Raw genomic sequence first — 21,382 nt, forward strand, 5'->3', positions numbered from 1 at the left:
TGAGTTCCCCGGGCAATAGACTTCAGTCATTACGATGTTTCTATCAGCATTTTTCCCTGAATAACACTGCGAAAACTTCACGTTCATGTCCACCTCCATGATGTGTTATATGTTATCTGTTTGTTTTGATGTGTCCACTTTATTTTAATACATTTGATCACATGAGATTCCGTCTTTAAAAAGAAATATTTCTCATTTAAGGTTAAGATGTGGCAGAAACCCAGATGGATTTCCGTCAAGTTATTCCAATTCCAGTGAAATGCTACCAGGTCTTCGACTTAGGAACCCAACGCTTGTATTTTATTAATGTAGAATGTGCAAGACAAAGCATCGAATTACCTGAAACCAAATAGAAAAAGCTGATTTCCCCAACCTCATGAATCCCATTTTTCTTTCATTACGTTCAGCAGTTGCTCTTTGGCAGCAAGGTGACGAGAATATAAGGAAAAGAATCGAACTAGATTGAGGCTGATGAAAGAAACCAGTAGAAGGTAGGGAGTGACAGCGACTGCAGGAGAAAATGGATCAAGACGAGAGCTGGCGTAAGAGAAGCAGTCGGGTCTGACATCTTGAGTGGAGCATGGATGCGTGTGTGTGTGTAGCGCTGGAGCTGGAAAAAAACAAAAAAAAACAGAAGGGTAATAGTGTTGAGTATAACGCTGCCTCTGGCACGCATTATCAAAAGGTCAAAAAAGCAGAATGGAGGTGTTACACATAAGCTGGCAATACAACTTGAGTTGAAATATTAGGTCGAAGAGTGGAAAACACATTGAGTTTCAGGCATAAACACAAGTGTACACATGGAATTTCCTTTGAAGAAGGGTGGCATTGTGATGTATGATGAAACATGCTTGTACTCACTGGCATATGACTTGTGCTTCTTCTCAAGTCCCATTGATGCGCCCTTTACGCACGAAATTGTACCCGACTATTTCAGTCGTTGTTACCGTCACTGATCACAGTCATTCATGCGAGATTTGCGTTGGTATTGCTGTTCACCGGTACAGCCAACAGAGGGAGCAGGTTATGGAGTTTGTCATGACGGAGAATTTCCGCCATAGTTATGTCTTCTTCGTGTCTCATTAGAGCAGAGGTGGGCAGTTGAATTTTCTGAAGGGCCACAAAACTGCACAAACTGCAATTGTTGTGAGGGGCCATCATAAAAAGAAAGACAGCGATGACTACAAGACATGACGGAAAAATATCCCAAATATATACTTAAGTAACAAGGACAAAATGAACCTAAAAAGATAAATGTAACTTAGGATATTAAGAAACGTAAATATGCCATGAAAACCATTGAGATATTTAAGTAATTTAATTTTAAAATAAATCAACGTAACTATGGACCATACGTTCAAGATCCAAAGACAATTTTTTTCACAATAAATTTTCAATATTCCTTCAATGCATTTTGAGGAACAAGAAAAACACAAAAATGGCCAATGAAAAGAAGAACATTTTAGTCATAAAACACGAACATGCTAAATTTACTGCTGAAGTGGTGGTTGTGAAATTATAACATGTCAGTTATAGTTTTAGTCTGACATCAAAAGGGCCACGAAAATACAGGCATCAGGCCGAATTTGGCCCCCGTGGCACACTTTCCCCAGGTCTGCGTTACAGTTATGTGTCGGGTAGTTACAGCAACGACTGCCCCCTACGGTTTCCAGTGGTACTGCTCTGGCCTGTGTCATCTGTGGAAACATGGACGAAATGAACGCAGAGCACGGACAGAAGGCTCCGTCCATATCCGGATCCGGATGTTACATTGAGCATAAAAGGGCCTGGAATCTGACTGCTTTAAAACTCACATTAAAACCTCATCAAACAAGAGAAAATATATCTGCACTGACTTCTTTCCACATTCTCCCGGTGCGACGATTAAGTGCTATATTCAGTGGTGGACGTGGCGAGGACTGACAGGATGAATGATGACGGAGACGCTGAAGAAGAAGCTCTTAATGAGCTTAAGGTGAGGGAGACTGACTGTTGCTCCCCTTAATTGGAAAAGCTGAAAGAACAAGATGTAGAGAGAGGAAACGCTAATTGTTTGTGAGGGTTATTTTAGTGTGTGGCATTGATGGAAATGCTCAGACACTGAGCAATTGCCTCCATTGGGCAACCTGTTGTTGTTTTAACAGTGGTGCTCATTCAAAGCGCAGGCGAAAGGGATGCAGTGTTTGCCATCTTGTCCCTCTCATCCTCCACGTCTGTCATGTTTTGCTGGCATTGTGAGGAAGGCAGTGCAATTCAGAGCGCGGCTGGAACACCTCGGGTGGGAGGGTCCACGAGAGCTTGGCAACACTGTTCACTGCTTGAACCATTAAGAAATCTGCTGTCCATTTATACAGCATTAAGATGCGCAGCGAAACTGGTATCTTCTTCCTTCTTAATTTGTCTTTCTTCTCATTTTCAGGAATCTCCTGGACAAAGACACCTTCTCCAAGTCAGACCCATGTGAGTAACACAGTCCATTCCTTCCATCAAGATCAGACATTGTGAAGTCAGTCTTCTCGTCTCTGTATCAGGTTATCTGAGAACGCTAGTCTCAAATGAGCACCAGCGATTTTAGGGTCAAAAAGTATTGATCTCATCTCATGTTTTCTCATGGTTTCGCTTATGCTTTGTGTTTGAGCATGTTTTTCCTTCTTCTTTCCACAGTGTGTGTTCTGTACACACAAGGCGTGGAGACCAAGCAGTGGAGAGAGGTGAGCGTGCACCTACACCGACAGACCTGGCTGTCCAGTTGAGTCCCTGTTGGGTATCAGTGTGTGTGCTGATGTGAAAAAGAAGGTCCAGTTTGAAGAAAGGTTCCCCTTCCCTCAACTGAAACGTATCGTTGGGTGCTAAAGCATCATCAAAACTGTTTCACCGTAGGTTGCTACAACAGCAATAAAATAAATGGAGCTCCTCTGCCAACAAAGACAACACAGTTCTGATCAATGCAGTGGCATCTTAGGACTCCGCGGATCTGTCATGTTTGGTTCACTTATTTAGACAGAAGCCTCAAACTATTTAACATCCAAATCTTATAAACCCAAGTACACACAAGCTGTAGCATCAATAAACTAATCAGAGCTTCTAAATAATATGAATCCGAGAACACAATATTCTTTGGAACAAATAGATTGCTGTTTCTTTTATGAACAGTTTGTCCTCAAATGGGTAGCTACGAAAAAATGTCATGTGAACAGAGCAACGAAGGGTCTGGGAGTAATATCTTGGAGTGACACCAGAAAAGTGACATCTTTTACCGTATTTTTGTGACTTTTGAAGGAGAATGGCTGACTCATTTAACTTCCATTCCGTTATGGTGCTTATACTGTTTTAATAGAGTTTAGTTTCACATTGTTATTGTGTTTGTATTTTGAGTGTTGAAGTCACACTACACATTAGGTGAGTAGGGCTGAAATGACAAATATCAGCCTTTTTAAAATTATTATTATTTAAATAAAATGCTATTTACATTCATACAAAATGAGCAATGGTATCACTCTTAAATATTTTACATCGTGATGTAAATATGAATGAGAATAAAAAAACTGTTTAATCCTGAAATTACATTCGTAACATACAACATGAACAACAAGACATAATATAAAAATGTATAAAAATGCAAAATACTAAACTTAAATAGATGGTGTAGGAGAGTATGGGAGCTGGCTGTACACAATGTGCAAAAATAAAGCAGGTTAAAAGCAGAATGAGATGAAAGAAAAGAACGTGCCAAAACAATCTTTCACTGTAATTTTTAGGGATGAATTGTACAGTTTTATTGCCACAGGAAGAAAGGACCCCCCATGACGCTCAGTCAGTCAGACGGTGAATGACAGATGACAGAATAAAGCAGGCATTTCTCTGGAAAATCACACTGCTTGTTGTGATGCTGCAGACCTGCCTGCAGGCCTGCAGCCACAGACAGCAAGCCACAATGGCTCATTTGGCAATACTTCTCTGTCAAGGGAAATGACAACCGAATTGCCTGGTAAAACAAGAATCTTTGCGTCCAATCTCTGCTCCTAATTCGAGCGCTACCAAAATGCTAACAAACGAAAGCTGACGTGTGCTCCAGTAATAGCACACCTGTGGCCCAGATACTCATGACTAGTCATGTAGTCTATGAAAAGGGGTGCCATCTGTTATAAGGCAACATTTACTTAACAGGCAATGAGTGAAGATGATATTGTGGCTTGTGGATTTGTTCATCCTTCAGCATTGAAAAGGGAGTAAAGGTAATTTATTTTATATTAAACACTTTGCGTTTTGTATTATTTGTTATTTATTTTTCTTCAAAATATTTTTTGCAGTGTTATTCTGTATTATTGAGTGCAATAGTATCATATAAATAATAATAAAACTGTAACTGCCATACGTCTTGAAGAAATCGGAAGGATAATTTGGTCTCAGTCTCTGCTTTTCAATTGCTTCTTGTCAACACAGTCTCTCTCCCAAGGCTTCAAATAGCTACTATAGCGTTGATGCTGTCGGCCCTCATGTTGCATGTTGACACAAATGTGTGTAAATGGAGCCAAAGTGTTAAGGTTGTCAGTTTACAACGCACAAACACAAAAAAACAGGACAAGAAAAACTGAACCACAGATCAATGAAATCTATACATTATATAAATAAATAAAATAATGAGAAAATAAAAGCAAACAAAAAAGCAATAAAACTCCAGTCAGTCATGTCTTAGGTTATTGCTAATAAATGAATGAAAGTTATTGCTAAGAGCCAGTGCGCTAGCCTTTGCTATTGACGAAAAAAAATTAAAACATGAATGCCGGCCACTGAACTGCAGAGCTTCCCAGCTGCACCGTTTATAAACAGCAGTGGCACCAGGCTCAGCCTCTGTCTCAGACCTTCTGGGAACGGTGGAAGGAGCATTATCTTTGTTCACTCAAGCCCAGAGGAAAATGGCAAAGATTGAACCTGGATGCTTCTCAAAGACAACCAACTGAAGTGGAATGAGCAGAGATGGCAACGAAGGCAAGGTGGAGGTCAAAGGAACGATGGAACGACGTACCTCTTCCACCAATTACTCAGACAGTTCTCCTCCTAGTTCCTTGCAGTTCAGTATCAATCATCTATAACAGTGGCGGCTTGATTCCGGCAGACTAGGAGTGTGCGGTTGTGCACGTATGTTGAGGTCCCTTTAAGACTTGGTGGGCGTGGTTGAAATGGCAGGTAGGATGAGAGCGTTGAGCAGAAGCATGTCACACAGAAATGTTTGATCCAACAGATCCAGCAACGTCTACCACGTCTTTCTCCCAAATGCAGAATCGTTGGTATGTTGAGCTACACTACTGTATATCGATTTCATGTGTTTAGTTATAGATACCTATTTATTGATTGAAGGGGAATGTTTTTATAAGTTTCATCAACAGCTGTAACTGTGCACAATGTCCTCTATTAAGGATGACATTATGCATAGATGATCTGCTTTAAGAACTGCATTAGCTAGTTTGTTTTTATGTCTATTTGTGCTGTTGCTATTTCAGTTTCGCCGCACTTCCTGACTGTCAGTGACACGTCCTCTGAGTTTTGAACTGGTTTGAGTTTGGTCTGCTGAGACACATTGAGAGGAGAGCACAGGAGCTTTATGACTTATGAACGTCGCTGGCAGCCAGTCGTATTGATACCATGATGATAGCGTTTGAATAATGGTACTTTTCCAATTTTAAGTATTTTTCACAACTGCCACTATGGGTGAAGGTTTACTGCAACCTCCATCTTTGCTTTACGTGACCCTCTGGGAAGATGAAGTTTCATGGAACGGTATTGAAGGGAGGATGAGGTTTCATGAAACAGTGTCTTGATTTTCAGAGGCCACCAGATGGCGCTGTCTGCTGTAAAATGTTTGGACTTCACCAACTAATTCAATGAAAACCTCACATCCCTTCTAAACCAAGAGCACCATCTAGTGGCCTCTGCATATTAGGACACAGTTTCGTCAACCCGGCAATACTGTTTCATGATACCTCATCTACCCAACTCTAGCCGTCAGTATAAGCCATAGAAGGTTGACCATGTGCTCCGCTTGAAAGTCTAATATGCTACTAACATGCAACACTGATGGCTGAATTCACTCTGGGAAGCAGAGTTCCACTTGCCTTCAGTCGATATCTGGCGCCTTGGGAATGAGATTGTGCTGCTCCACTTGCAACTATGCGAGTAAGTCCAAGCTTTCTCCTCGAATTCCTTTGAGATTCGTAATTATCCTGAAATAACACTTAAAGAGGGAGAGAATGGATGGTAACATGAAGTTGTTATTGAGTATATTGATACTGGTTTCAGTGTAAACAGATGGCAGCGTGGGCAGAGTGAGGACCAAAGTGCTGTCGCTGATGTGTGTTTTATTCAAACCCTCCATTGTTAGAGATGAAAAACGTGTAAGATGACACTGTCTTAGTGGTAGTGTCACCATTGAATGGCTATATTGAGCGGCGGAAAAGAAATACATAAATAAAAGAAAACAAAACTGCCTGTCATCATGTCACAAACAGGGAGTGCAGCAACAAAAGATCTGAGGACAACAAAATAAATCTGTTACTAAAACAACAACCTCTGCCAAGCCAGTATTTCCCACCAATATTTGCATTTTTGTCATCGTTTTGCAGTCTGCATTCCGTTTTAAGTGTTTTATATATAATTGATGGCAATGAGCTCCACAACGTGGCAGTACCGTTCTGGAACTCGCCCGCACCACACATGCAATGTGAACTAAGGACAAAGCATGACTCAGTATTGAAGGGTTGATGAGGCTTCATGAAACAGTGTCCTGATTTTCAGAGGCCACTAGATGGCACTGTCTGCAGTAAAATGTTTGGACCTGAACAGCTAACTCACATCATTTCTTTTTCATCAACCCTGCAACACTGTTTCATGATGCCTCATTTAGCCATCACTAGAGGACGGCAATGGACTGAAGTACATCTGTAATCTCTCACTAACGCGTTCCAAGCCTTAAAATAGGCTTTTGTAGGAGTGAATGTAGAGTGTCTGCTGCAGGTGCGCTGTTCCTCTATGTGTGTGGCCGCTGCATGTGGGAGGGGTTGCCGAGTGAGTGAGGTCTCTCCAGAAGTGAAGAGGTGCCCGGTGCGTGTCCAGCTCTGAATGTGCGCTTCTGTGCAGTTTGGCTGTGACAAAGTCATAAACCAAGTCACGCTCTGTCCCAGACTCGCCTCATCCCTGTCCCAGCTCCAGCCCACAACAGGACATCAAACCCTGGAGTGGAGGTGTGGAGAGCGAGCACCTCCCCTGTGACACTCTACCATGGTCCAGTGCGGAGACAGGAAAGGTTTTACACCTCAGTATGAAGAAAAAACAGTCAGTAAATGTAGCTAATGGGACACGTCTGCGTACAGAGGCTGCGTTATACACAATAACAAAGCGTGTCATGGGTCAGCTGATCGGTCCGCGCACGTTATGTTTTTTCCGGCTTTTTTCGGGGTTCTGCATTTTCGTTTGAAATCAGAAGCAAAAAAAATCTCGAAATGTTTGTTCAATGTAATTGTTAGGTCAACTAATCCGTGACCTATTTTCCACTTACAGGCTGTCAGAGCACTTGTTTATTTACTGACTCATGTGACCTACTGAAGTCCTTACACTGAGTGGCACCTTATAAATGCAATATAAAATGTGCATTTGTGTGTGTGTGTGTGTGCGCTCACCAAATAAAGGTAACAGGTGACTCACCTGGGACTTTCTAATCATATTTCCTGACAGGAGCCACTGGCTCAGAGCTCTGCCAGAAGTATTTGGATCCTATTTGGGGCTAAATTACATCCTTTCCTGGATGTGTTGTGGCCAACTTCATGCTCTGTATCTTTATATAGTCTGTATCATCTGACAGCGGGTGAGATGATATTGACGAGAAGGTCAACTGTTCTTTTTCTTACAAGCCATGAGAGTTTTGTTCTTGAGGTGCAAGGCTGTGAGTTTGACACCCATGATCGATCCTGTGAAACAGCTTGTTAATGTTATGTTTATTCTCCTTGTGTGCTTCTTCCTCCACACAATAGTGACGTTTAATCGATGAATTATTCATTTTAATACTGGAATTGAATATGCTTTTCCATCGTTTGTCAAGTGTTTCTGCCGCAGAGAAGACTCATTTTAGGAGACTTAACTGGGATTAGATATGGCTGACCACTTCCTTCTCCTCCCTCCGCTTGAGCACATAGAATGTTATAATCCCTCCGCTCAAATATGACAACAAACCATGTTTTTGTGAAGGTAAAAAGCCACTGGACATTAGAAGAAGTGTAGTGAGATGAGAGATACTTTCATGTCTTCTCAAGCGGCATGCGTCTCCTTTACTCTTTTCCGTCTTGCCGCATCTGCTCTGGGGAATTTAACTACACACCAGTGTGTTGCTGCCAAAGACAAGAGCTATGAAAATACTCAGTTCCACACCAATTAAAAAAAAAAACAGTTGTTTACCCTTCTGTATCTTGTGAAAAAAAAAACTGAGTCTACTGAGTAAGAAAAGCTGTGGATGTCGGCCTAAAACCCACACGAGAATAACAAAGTACAAAGCTGCATATGGGCGTAAGTGATTCATAATTTCTTTACAGTTGAAACCATGTACTGGTGTTGCATGCATATTTCATCTGTTGAGAAAAATATCAAATCTCATTTATAGATTATTGACCTCTGCGTTTAATCAGAATCAGACTCAGAAAATGTTATTAATCCCAAGGGAAATTGTAGTAGTTCCTTGTGTTCATTTTAGGTTATTTATTTCACAATACATATCAATGTGATGCTGCAGCTGGAATAATCACGGCCAAGTTCAGCGTCTTCCAGTTATCAAAGTCTGAGAACAAGGCAGCAACGAATGTTCAAATGTGTTGGTTTCTTTTTGCTGTATTTCATTGAGTCAAAGCTTCTACTTCCTGTTTAAGTTCGGGGAGGATTCTCAGACTTTCTGGAATTTCCAAGTTCTGAGCAAAACTGGAACGCATCAAGAGTCCGGATGACTTTTATTTACGATCATAGTTCTCAAATGTTAGTGGTGGCTGAGACTCAGAGTCAAGGTTGGTTGAGTTTTCAGACATGACTATCATTATGAACATTGCTAGTCACACTCTTAAAGGAGAAAAAGTAAATCCAAATAGTCAAACACTCATTATCTGAAAGTTAAAAATATAATTCTGTACTTTCAAAAATGAAAGACAAAAAATACCATGTCATTTAAGAAAACATATATTTGTGTAAGGGACATGCACGCGATGTTCACTAACTCAACATAATGAGTGTATGTCAGTGCACCTTTTCACCACAGCACATGGTAGTTGTGCATAATAGAAGTGAGGACATTTTTCTGTGGCTGAGTCGAGTGCGATGACTATTATGTGGCAGATTCTTGAGCAGCATGGCAGTACCTAATGAACTCTGCAGCGCACGGCGTCTTGAGATCACATTAACCCTCATCTGCGCCGTGGCAGCCTCACTCCCTGGTGAGCGTCCTCCTGACTCTCTCTTATTCTCACTCTGCTGTTGCATCAAATCCTTTCATGATGGTGTGATGCATTTTGTCTGCAGAACTTGGAATGGCTGTGACACTAAATGAGTCGTAAAGCTCATCGACACAATGACTCTATTTTCATTTTCTGACTTGGAACTCAGACCTAAGAGAGAGATCATAATAATAAGGAAATAGTTTCGTAATGACTTTCTAAACATCAATTAGAGAGCAACACTTGGCTGTGAAATAGACACCAGATTCGAACATTTTATTATTCTGCCTCTAAAGGGAACTTTTCATTCTTTTATGTGCTTCAATTTTGGATTGATGCCTTTGAACGTAGTTAGATTAGTGGTAGCTTTGGAACTGTTGTTTGCTCTAATTCCACTACTTTTCTTCTTAGATCAACATGCGGAATGCATCTGTCAGCAGGATTTAATCAGGACGAGCCGATGGTTCTGGAATATCTTCCCCTTGTGACGCGTCTTCTATTAAAGCCTGTTCATTTCCAGGCTGGCACCAACAACTATGGAGCGCAAGGTGTCAAGCTGGAGGCCTGAGGGCCAATTATGGTCCCCTGAGTCGTTTTTATGCGTCCCGCCATCGAGTCTGAAAATTAATTTAGTACTTAAATGAAGTGCACTAGAAACTACACGAGACCCGATGCAACACTGTGGCGCACGGTGCTCACTGTGTGGAAAGTCTTGCTGTTCAACCCTTGGTTTTCTGGTAGGTGGATCTTATAAATGTCAACAATTAGTCTGGAAACTGGGACGTACTGCAGATCGAAGGGAATTCAGTGGAGGGTGGGAAAGTGGAAATTGGGGCTTCAAAAGAGTCTTTTGTGTTGTGAGCACGTAGTGTGGGTGTAGGTCATTATCACGATCCTGAGAGACTCTGTTTCATGTTAAAGGAGTGGCTGTTGTTGACCATTCTATAAATACAAATTCTTCCCTCCCGCAGAACTGTCTTCAAAAACTCACTGTGTGGTTGACTTAACCTCCTCTGGTGGTGTGAATCCCAGTGAGGTAACTACTGTGACCCTACTACTGTAGACAAGGTCGACAAGTGTCTCTGATTCATATAGACCCATATTTAGATCAGGGCTGTGTATTGTCCGGTATCTTGCGATAGGATACGCATCCCAATACAGGAGTGGCGATACAATACATTGCAATACTTTAAGTACAGCAATATATTATAATTAGACCCATCATTTAATGGGGAAGATCAGTACAATAGTATATGCATGGAAACAAATTTCTTCTTATGATGTTCGACTCCAGTTCTTTCAGTTGAATTTCGCAGTGCACAACAGTGGAATGAATCGCTCCCTTTATCAACAAAATAAGTCCAGTGTGCAAAAAGAAAATATTAGTATTAAACACACGACAAATGCTGCAGCAGTATATTTGTGTTAAATATCCATATAAACAACTGCAAATAGCAAAACAATATCAAGCGAACAATTGTGATGTTTCAGCAAAAATTTCCCACACATTCCCCCGCTTTAATAAACTTCTTTTTTCCTTGCTGACATACCCGCTGCGGTTCTGGCTCTCCTCCAGTTGTTGCCACCTTTCTCTTTCCTTTTATCTGGTTCTCTCTGTGGGTTTTCCTGCGGCAATTAATGTGGTGGAGCAGCGAGGATCTACAAAGCAAGAGACACACCTTCAGCCTCTCCAGTTTATACGCAGGCTGACAAAACACTTCCATAAGTCTGGCTGTTGTAACGGCGTGTGAGTGTGATCGGGTGAAGTGGAAAATATATTCTGTTGAAGTGGACTCCTGCTTCCTTTAATCCAATTGCGTTTGTCCCTCCACAGTTTGGCAGAACCGAGGTCATTGACAACACACTGAACCCAGACTTTGTCAGGAAGTACATCTTGGACTACTTTTTTGAAGAAAAGCAAAACCTTCGCTTTGACTTGTGAGTGGAAAACACATTCATCTGCACAGTGAATACGTGTATAGTCTGGTCAATTTGGGGAAAACAAGTTTTATACAATTTATTTTTAGCTTTTGCCGGATAATTTGAAATATATGTCCCAAACTGTGTCATCATCACATGACCAGCATGCTGTAATCTCATTGGCTGAATTGTCCTACCAGTGTGCTGGCTGTTCCAGCTGCTTAGATTTTTTTTTTTTTTACATTTTCAATTTTTTTTACATCCAAGTTTTATTACATAGTTATTTTTATACTGTTCTTTAAAAACGTGATTTTTTAAAATTAAAATGTAAAAACTGTGAAACTGTTGCAAATAAATGCAGTGTAAACTAATGGAAATTTTATGTCACATAAATTTAAATTTCTAGTGTGCAGATACTTCCATGCCTCATATCTGTGTATAAAGAAATGGCTTTCACACATGCTTCCATTGCATCTTTTTTCTGGGCCCCTTTTTCTTAGTTTTCTTTTTGGTCTCAAAAGAGAGGATTTGATTTTGCTCAGTGAGTTTACAAGTGCTACAATTCACATTTAGCAGACACACTTGCACATAAATGAACCAAATTGAAAGCCTCTTGGCAGCGACATCTTATTAATAACCTCACTCACTTTCACTGCTTAATTGCACTTTTAAGTTGTTGATTCAGATGTTAAATCGATTCACACACAAAATCGTTCACACACAAAAATCTTGTTGATTTTCCTCCACATTATTCAGAAAAAGAAAGCTCTCAAATTGTTGACATGCACTGTCTATATCGACTTCTGTCTAATCTGACGTCAAACTAAATGCTTTCATCCCAACAGAGAGACATGTGTTTTAATGAAGCGTATTTCCTCCTTGTTCTTCTTTTCCTTTTAGATATGATGTTGACTCCAAGAGTCCAGATCTTTCCAAACATGTGAGTAGATGGCATCACCTCATGCTTTAAACCACAGATAAATTGGCAGCATTCTTAAATAAACTTTGTGAAAATGCAATGATTGACTTTATTTAAATATTTAAGAATGCTGAAACCTTATCTGTGGTTGGTAGTTGTTTTCTATCAGTTGCATGTCGTCATGTGACAGAAAAAAGCAAACCTACGCAGCCTTTGAAAATCCATCTCAGATTTTTCCTGGATTTTCTTTCAACAATATTAAACTGTAGAAGTAGGAATTGTCGTGGTTATTTTTATTTTCTGCACTGATGTGAATGATCACAGTTCCAATGCTTTTATGCATTAGTTTCTCATGAACCCAACTTTAATTCTGTTGGAAAATTTAAGATCGAAGCTAATGGGACTGAAAGCATTGATTGTAAAAAAAAAAAAAAAAAAAAAAAAAAAAAACAATTCCTGATTCTGAATTTGTTTAAATGAATTAAAATATTACATATATATTTCCGGTTGAAGGCAATTTGCTGTTTGTCATTCAAGAATCCAAATATTAAGTGTCAAACTTTTCAGAATCAGGATTTGTATCAAAAGGGTTTGCTTTTGTTCTGCAGCAGCATCAGCATGATCGGCTTCTTCTTTTCCTCTCAGCACATTTTTTTAATGCCCTTCTTGTGTAGAAGTCTGAAGTTTCGTCCTGTATTATCGCGTGGATTGTTATTGTTGTCACTGTCGTTGTTCCTGCTGCTGCCCAACCTCTCTGGAAGCCTGCAGAACTCCATGTAGGTCCCAGATTCTTTGACAAACCTGCATGAATGCTCTCTGACATCCTTCTGTCACTTGACCTCAAGATACACTCCAGTTATTTAGAGTTGATTGTCTGGCAGTGATTTAATAATCTTGCATACAGAGATGAAGATGTACTGTAATATTATACAAATCACTGAATCGGGATTCCAACATCCACATCACTGTAAATATAAGAAATGAATTGCGCATTTGTTTTAAGACAAACAAAGGCTGCTCTGAGTTGGAATCAAGACGTTTCATTTTATACATTCCTTGTGTTTTTGCACATTATCTTCCCTCCAAAGCGAGAGAAAGGTGCGAACCTAAATTTGTCATTATTCTTTTCATATATCAAAAGGAACCGGTTAAATTGAAACCATCCAGATGAATGCATGCTTGCAAGGTTTAAGTTGAAAGGTCAGCCCAAAACAGGGGCTGGATTTCTACTCACTGAACTGGTGAGTGAAGGTCTTTTGATCGAACCGATGTAAATGTCAGCAAGTTTTGGTGTGACTTTGGATATACAACTCAACATGTGCACTAGAACTTGAAGTAAGTCCAGTTTAAACATGCTAGATAATATGGGTGGAAAAAAAAGAATCTCAAATATATCGCTTTTTTTGTTTGTCTTGTTTTTGTGAAAATGTTAAATAGCATTGTTTCTCCCTGTCGTAGATTATTCCAACACATTTTGGTTGTCATTTCCGGTGACTCGGTGACAGTGACTCCGACAGTGAGTCAAGCTCAAGCGTGTCTCATGTTGAGGAACAATTTTTTTATTTTAATGTCATAGTTGGACACCAAGTGGCGGGCCACGGAATGACATCCTGTGGGCCACAAATGGCCTGCGGGCCATGAGTCTATCCAGCTGCCACTGCGTCGCTCTCCTACTGCCTCTGAGCAGAGGTCTGTGTTTGAAACAATTTTGATCCTAAAGCGTTACTGTCAGTATTATTGCATCTGAACTGCTTGATAGTGAATAATACTCTTTATTAATACGGAAATTTCACCCATCATAATGTGCATTATTTTTTTATCAATTAACCAGAATCGCAATATAAATCCAATCGGCGTCAGGAAAAAAACAGAATTGTGAAAAAAGCGAAAAATAGTTCCAGCCCTACGAGATGAACGCCAAACACTGAGCTTTGCAAGCATGTAGTCACTTGAAGAACTTCAGGCACTCTATATTTTCATTTCTAACTGCACCGTCATTGTGAATTCACTCATGCCTCATGCACCCTCCCAGTATCAAGAGAATGAAAACTCTTGGTTATTTGATTTGTCTTCGTCCTGCCACAAAAATCCCAATTTACTTCCTGCCCCTTTCCCTCAGGACTTCTTGGGTCAGATGGTCTGCACTCTCGGGGAGATTGTTGGGTCACCCGCCAGCAGACTAGAGAAACCTCTGGGGTGAGTACAGACAGTCGAAGAAACTCATGACAAGGACAGTGACTGACTTGATGGACTCCTATTGGAAACCGAGTGGAATAGATAACAGTCCCATGTCAGGATGCATGAAACTGTTGAGACTCTTGATCTGAATTCAATTTCTGCCATGTGTTTATCGTTGTCAGTCAGCATCGTGGACAAACATACTTCAACAAAGAGAAGCTCACCATGATTCAAATACTTCTGTAACTTCACATTATGCTCAAGATGAGCCTCTCGCTGCACAGTCGCAGGTGACTGAAGTGAGTCAGTAACTTGCAAGTAAACACACATCATTGGTACTGTGATACATGTTCTTGTTATCAAGTTCCTTTGTTAGCTTTAGCCGTTGTGTAAATTTGGCAGGAGTGTGGTTTGATAGAGCTGCAGCGTGACTTTGTGGACAAGGAAGTCAGAGACATCAGAGAAGTTTGTGAGGGACATGCAGGAGGGACCATGATGTTTGCTGACCATATTGAGATCAGTTGGGAGAGTAAAGATGAGTTGGAGATTTTGGCGGGAGGGATGGGCAGATGGTTTAAAATCGTGGAGAGGGATGGTCAAAGAGCGTTAGCAAAGGAAAATACTGGCCAAAAGAAGAAGAGGAACACGGCCATTGACACTACGACATGTCATGAGACATGAAATTGAGGGTATTTGGGCCTATAGAGACTAGAATCAGCATGTCAGAGGGACAACTCATGTAGTGACATTTGGAGACGAGGGTCAGTCGATGGACAGGACACAGACTGAGGCTGTTTGGAAGAAGAATCTTGGGAATGTAGGTACAGAGAGGAGAAGAGGAAGACAACCAATTCCAGGGATATGAAGTCGATAAGTGTGGTCAGCTTAAGGTAGAGGAGGGTGACTTGCTCCCGAATGTCACACCTTGTCAAAATAAGTGCTGCAACAAAATGATTTATACCTTCTGCTGTAATGTAATTGTAATGATAAGATCCAACGTGCCAAAAGTAAGCCTTCTGACGTCTGGGGTCTTGGCCTCACCGAAGCTCATTCATGTATCTGCAAAGGATCATGGAGCTGATGTCGCGCAGCACATAACTTTGCCACTGACAGACTTCGCATCGTCCATTTTTGTAGTGCTTTGCCATTCTTGTCAGACACTTTTTTTATACACCATTTCATTTTTTTTACTTGATCTAATTCTATTCATCTAATATCTTATTTTGACGGAGACCATATGGTTACTGAAGAGAAGACATTGCACTGTAGCAACCCTTTAACAAAACAAAAATATAGTGCCTCAATAAATCCAAAAACATTAACCACCTGCTTTACTTTGGACACCCACATGGATGATGGCAGCTCAATGGTTCACAATGTTACAAAATGAAAATAAAATCTGAGATTAAAGGTTTGCATCCTAGTATTCTATACATGTAATATTTAAACAAGAAAGCTCTGAGTCATAGCAGAGGTGTTGAAACTGAACTTATTTTAGGGTGTAGGTGGATCGATGGAGGTACTGAATGAAGAGACACTGTTTCAGCACAGGCTCCTTCTCTTGTTTACTCTGTGGGAGCAGCTCCATCGCTGCATACTGCTGTTTAACTAAGCAGCAACCTTTGAGATCTGTAAGAACAAACTGAGCGCAAAAAGCAAATCAATTACATTTTCTAAATGAATTTGGGAGCAAAACGACGCAGTCGACAAAAGTCATTTCATCAGCCTGCTAACTGAACTCAGTCCTTGACGGCAAGTTAAAGACCATTAAAGTAACAAATTGTTACAGAAAAGGGTTCTGCAAACACAGGAACTTTCCCTTCTGCTGGCGTTGGTTTCATCCGAACATGAAAAGGTTCTTTCTCTTTTAAGGCTGCCTCACAGTTTACAGTGAGTTCACGCCACAGGCCACCAATGCATTTTTAATGAACTTACTAATTCTCATGCCTCGTTATATTGACAAATGGAAACAGTTAATTGGATGAACTTTTGGACGTCAGACAGCTGGATGACCTTGTTTTTTTCTGGCTCTTCTTCTATTTCTACTTATTTCCAGATCATCTGTTGTTGGAGCCAAAATCCCTCATAAAAATGTCAGAAGATATGAAGTTCACAAGCCAACATTTAGTTAGGGAAAAACAGAGTACAATAACAGTCATACATTTACTGCTTAAAATGGATACATATATATAAATACTGAATATATATTTCGTTCAGCTAGCACTGGTACGCTACAGTGGAGAACAATGCTCAACCTGTTTCCACCACATTCACTCTTGACTCAGTCTATTAAAAACTTCTAGCACATTTCACGATTCATTTAAAATGGCAGAGTAATTACAGAGGTGCGTGCTAAACGTGTCGCATTAAAGTAAAGGCAAAATACATTGTCAATATTTAGAATTGAGACAAAACATTTGAGTCATTTTGACTGATTCGGTGTTCCAGCGATTCAAATTCTAAATCCTAAATCGGTATAATAAATCATGAACTTTGGATACTCTCTGACACTTTTGAGCTTAAAAGAAATGGAACGTTACATGTAGATATATAAATACATATTTCAAGTCAATGTAAATAAGTTAGCACTGAAACTGTTTTTTTTAAGTTCAGATAGCTGAACACTCACAAATCTACTAATACTCAAATGTATTGGTTAGTTTTACATTCAATGACTCAGATCTACTCAATTCTCTACATCAAAACTCTATATAACAAATCCCATCTCTTTGTCATTAACTCAAGTGCTTTTAAGTTTAAAAATAATTGCGTGCATGCCACCTTCAGTTTTAAGAGTTTACTTTATGTGTACTGCTTTAACTGTTGTTTCTTTTCTTTAAGAGTCAACACACTAAGGGGTTAAAGTACGTGTGCAAATATAGCTGCCAAATGTTTTGCACAAACTTGGCAGCGATACTGTCCTTTTTATTTGTGTTTGATTCATTTTATTTGGGCAGTTCTGCGCACTTGGCATTGACGTGAGGAGGAGATGAAAGTCGACATGAATAGCAGACAGAAAAGGATGTTATGTGTGATCAATGTGAATGAGGCGGCATGAGTGGGCGTTCACGCTGTGTGGATGTGTGGAAACCTTATACTTCTGTTTTATGAAGCCAGTCTGAATGCGTCATGAAACACACAAACACTGATTTAAAGAGCTGTATCTCAATATGGCAGATTACCTCAGACACCTGGAACAAGTGTGAGCGTTTCAACAGAAAGATACCTTGGACTCCTTGTAAATAAAGAGGAACTAGAGCCCTGACAGTCGCTTATATTAAATAGTAAACAAAAATAAATCATTCAAATTTCATTTATTAGCTCCACTTTGATCTGCACCCCACGACGGGTGGTCTTGGTTTTGTGGGTTTGATGAGAGTGGGGTGAGACGATAGCAAAGAAGACGTTAGCGGAGGCGTCGTGAAGCGTTGAGAGCGTGAATGAAGTGTGAGAGCGCACTTGGCCTTTTACTGTTTCGCTGTTGCTCACCTGTCAGAGTGGATCAGCCGAGCGCAGGAGCATAATGGAGGGAGATCATTTGTGAAGGAGAAGTGAAGCATGTGTTTTAGGACTGGACAACCGCCCGGGTGTGATGGCAACTCCGCCTGACACTGCTGTCTCTGTGTGGGATGAGAAATGTAGAGAAAGGCTGATTCAACTGACTGTCAGTGCAACGAAGAATATCATTGATGCTCAAAAACAAGAGCAAATATTTGGTTAGCAGCCTGTTGAAAATACATCGGGTCAGTATCACTGTCTGTCTTTTCCAGCAAATAGTTGTGCAAAGATGTAACAGGAATGAAAGTGAAAGGTCAATATGAGGCTAAAAATAGGAAGCGAGTAAAGTAAAGCGAGCATTGAGTAAAGCCAAGGTGACACGATTAAGAAAGAGGACTTTGGTTGGAGTCAGGTATTTGGGTACTTCGCATTAATACCACATACATGTATAAAACTTCAGCATCCTGACTGATATTCTAACAGGTGTCAGAAACTGAAAGTTGGTCTTTCACTGGACAGAGAAGCTTCTTTGTGACTGGTCCTCTGTGGCCTTCAGTTCAACCTCTTCTCTGCATTTGACACAAACTAAGGGGAAAAAAACCCTCAAAAAATTCTTTGGCATCTATTGATTTAATGAATTGATCATTCAGACGTGACCAGCGGTGACGGGGTTCGTTTGAGGCCTCTCATTAGCAGACCAAATTGGGCTCCTCTACACCAGCACTGACATTAAAGTAACCTTTCTATAGAGCACAGGGGGGGACTTTTTCTGATCTGATCTGATCTCAACTGATCCTCACACAGCTTGGAAACATCGAACTAGAATGTCAGTTCTGAATAGGAAGGGCAAAACAATACAATTAAAAAATGAAATTATTTCATCACAGCTTGAAATTGATTTGTCTATCAAACATATCTGTCAAATTTCAATTTGAACCATGTCTCTTAACAAAGTATTCGTGCGTGTCTTTACCTAAGATTTGATTGGGTGTCAGTCCAGAGGGAGTGGAGGGAAGAGGAAACATCTATTTAGAGAGGCAGAAATGGAGGCGTTTTGTTGAGACACAGACCACTTTCATTCCCTAACAACACATTACATGTGACACACATCTAACAAAGAATGCAATGCAGCATATTGTTGGGTTTCTCACCCCTTTTCTTTTGTTATGTTTGCTATTTCTTTTACTGGACACTGCACCATTATATGACTACTGAATTAACGTATATGTCAACATTCCTCACCTGTGGGCAGCGGAAAATGGTCATAATTGTAAAATTGTATATTGTGAATTGCTGATGAAAAATAAAGAAAGTTGGAAAAAAAAGTCTGAGCTAACTAAACTGTGTCTAGTATAAGTTACATGACACAGGTTTGCTCTATAACTCCATAAAAATTGAAATTATTTTGTTAAACTAGCTGTTGCTGTAAAAGCTACTGGATGTGAATTTGAAGGAGTGTTACTTTTGACCGGTTATCCTCATTTATTTTCCTAACATTCACTCAGTCTCCAGTCCCGTCAATCTTCTCCCAACGTGTCCACACCATCTGGCCTCCCTAACTCTGTCTTGAAACTTCTCCATGTGAGCTGTCCGTCTCACACTCTTCACTCTGTCTTTCTACTGGTCAGGTGTCTTTATTTTCAATACACCGAGTCGGCTTATATCTGTTCTGGTGTTTCATTCCTAAACCTTACTGAATCTTTTGAACTTATAATAAACCCGTCTCCTCTCCTCTTAATATGGCAACCAGCAATTTCTAACATGAGCGAGTGCTGCTTCTCATCGTCACCTATCTTGGAAGTGCAGATGCTCACTGTGGGAAAAACGCCTGCTGAACCAACTCCAGCTGGCTGCTAATGTTTTTTTAGATGATAAAGCTGCCGTTTTTTTTTGGAGCTTCTCTGACAGTGACAAAAGTGACATTTTGTTCTAGTTATGAGAGTTCCATTTTCAGCATTGTCAGGGTCGGATTTAATTTTGTTGGCTGCCTCGTGTAGCAGCTGCACACTGACTGTGCGGTGGACGGTGTGAATATATGCCGCTCATATGTTCACAGATTCTCACCGCTGCAAAAGCAGTTTATTTAATCGGCATGCTTGTTTTTATGCGCCTGTTTTTGCCCATGTTTTTCCCCCATTGATTAAAACAGCAGCAACTTTATTGTTAGATTACAGAGCTTCATATGCGCTGCCAAAGTGGTGCCACAAATGGCTGCCTGCAATGTTTTTTTTTGGTTCCGGTTTTGAATGGGTTTTGTTTTTAAACACGAAAGTTGGCTCATATGAAGTTTATCCTTTTTTGGTTATTCACTTTTGTGTCTTTCTCCTATATCTGTGGTTGTCCTTCTAAACAACAAGAAAAAAACGGACTTTTAATGGCATAGAAATTAGACCCATTTTGTCATTTGTCATTACATGGTCCGTCCTGACGTGCCTATCTTAATGTCTTCTCGTCTTGGTAATACAGACAAGAGACCTAGTTTCTTCACCATGATCTGGGCGTGTCAGGTGCCTGGCTTCATTCTGTGTTGAGAAGCTGGCAGGATGTTTTGAAACTGTGGCGAGATTTAACCCAATTGATCACGTGAGATTTTGTCTTTAAAAAAGAGAGTTATTCTGAAGGCGTGGCTTTGTGCCACGATGGTTTACAGGTAGCGGAAACCTTGGTCAATCATGACCATTACGGCCCATAAAAATGAATTCTTACCTGACTCCGACTGAGGCTTAGTCGGTATATGGGAGAGACATCTAAATCTAAACATGACTGTTGTGTGAATGTTTACATTAGATTTGACTGGACGACGTCCTTTACGTGTCCGACAGTGTGGAAACAGCTGCAACAGCAAAGACACGAAAGACTTCAAAGACAACAAAAAACATCAAAGACAAACGCAGAACAACAAAGATGTACACAGTAAAGGCAGCTGCTGGAACAAGCTACCACATGTTGCAGCGCATTCAATTGATTTGACAGTAATATTTAAACTTCTTTTATTTTCTGCACTTTATTCCCCCTTTTCCTATTTTCCTGAACAGTGCTTACGTGTCTCTGTGCCTATGCTTGAGTGTGTTGTTCAACCTCAAGCTGACAATGGTAGCTCATTGGCTCTGTGGTGAGGTAATATTTACATACATTCAGTCATTCTCGCAATATGCATAAAAGAGGCAAAATGTGCTGAGAAAATTTAATTTCATTCAGAAACTCGCAAGTTTACTTTGATGCAGAAGCCTGTTGAAGGAAGTGCTCCTGCACTGTGTTCACTGCTCCAGGATTCTGGACCTTTTTTTCCCAAAGTAATAATAGTGGTCTAGAAACGTCTCCTTGCTGTCGGTTCCGTGTTCTTACTCTGCTGACCTTAGAACCAGAGAAGAGCTCACACCTTGCCACGAAGGTGACATTACTC

General features: G+C 40.4%; 1 protein-coding gene and 1 long non-coding RNA gene across 4 annotated transcripts in view; one reads left to right on the forward strand and one right to left on the reverse strand.

The window, feature by feature from the left end:
• The window catches only part of cpne5b (copine Vb), a 95,328-nt gene that overhangs the window by 19,692 nt on the left and 54,254 nt on the right, over window positions 1-21,382 (forward strand). The window contains exons 2-7 of one of the 2 annotated variants that reach the window (XM_053867946.1): window positions 2,420-2,460; window positions 2,665-2,711; window positions 11,299-11,402; window positions 12,285-12,324; window positions 13,065-13,079; window positions 14,423-14,499. In XM_053867946.1, coding sequence (XP_053723921.1) covers window positions 2,420-2,460; window positions 2,665-2,711; window positions 11,299-11,402; window positions 12,285-12,324; window positions 13,065-13,079; window positions 14,423-14,499 — 324 coding nt within the window. The remainder of the gene's footprint in view (window positions 1-2,419; window positions 2,461-2,664; window positions 2,712-11,298; window positions 11,403-12,284; window positions 12,325-13,064; window positions 13,080-14,422; window positions 14,500-21,382) is intronic. The other variant, XM_053867948.1, reaches the window with a different exon arrangement.
• On the reverse strand, window positions 10,815-20,779 carry LOC128760502 (uncharacterized). Of its 2 annotated transcripts, XR_008414837.1 has the most exons (4): window positions 20,686-20,755; window positions 18,953-19,004; window positions 17,971-18,101; window positions 10,815-11,123 (listed from the first exon to the last, which is right to left on the reverse strand). It is a non-coding gene; the product is annotated as an uncharacterized LOC128760502 (long non-coding RNA). The 2 variants fall into 2 exon arrangements; XR_008414838.1 differs by lacking the exon at window positions 18,953-19,004 and having other exon boundaries at window positions 20,686-20,779.

This window comes from Synchiropus splendidus, chromosome 6 (genome assembly GCF_027744825.2).
Source record: "Synchiropus splendidus isolate RoL2022-P1 chromosome 6, RoL_Sspl_1.0, whole genome shotgun sequence".
Lineage (NCBI taxonomy): Eukaryota > Metazoa > Chordata > Actinopteri > Syngnathiformes > Callionymidae > Synchiropus > Synchiropus splendidus.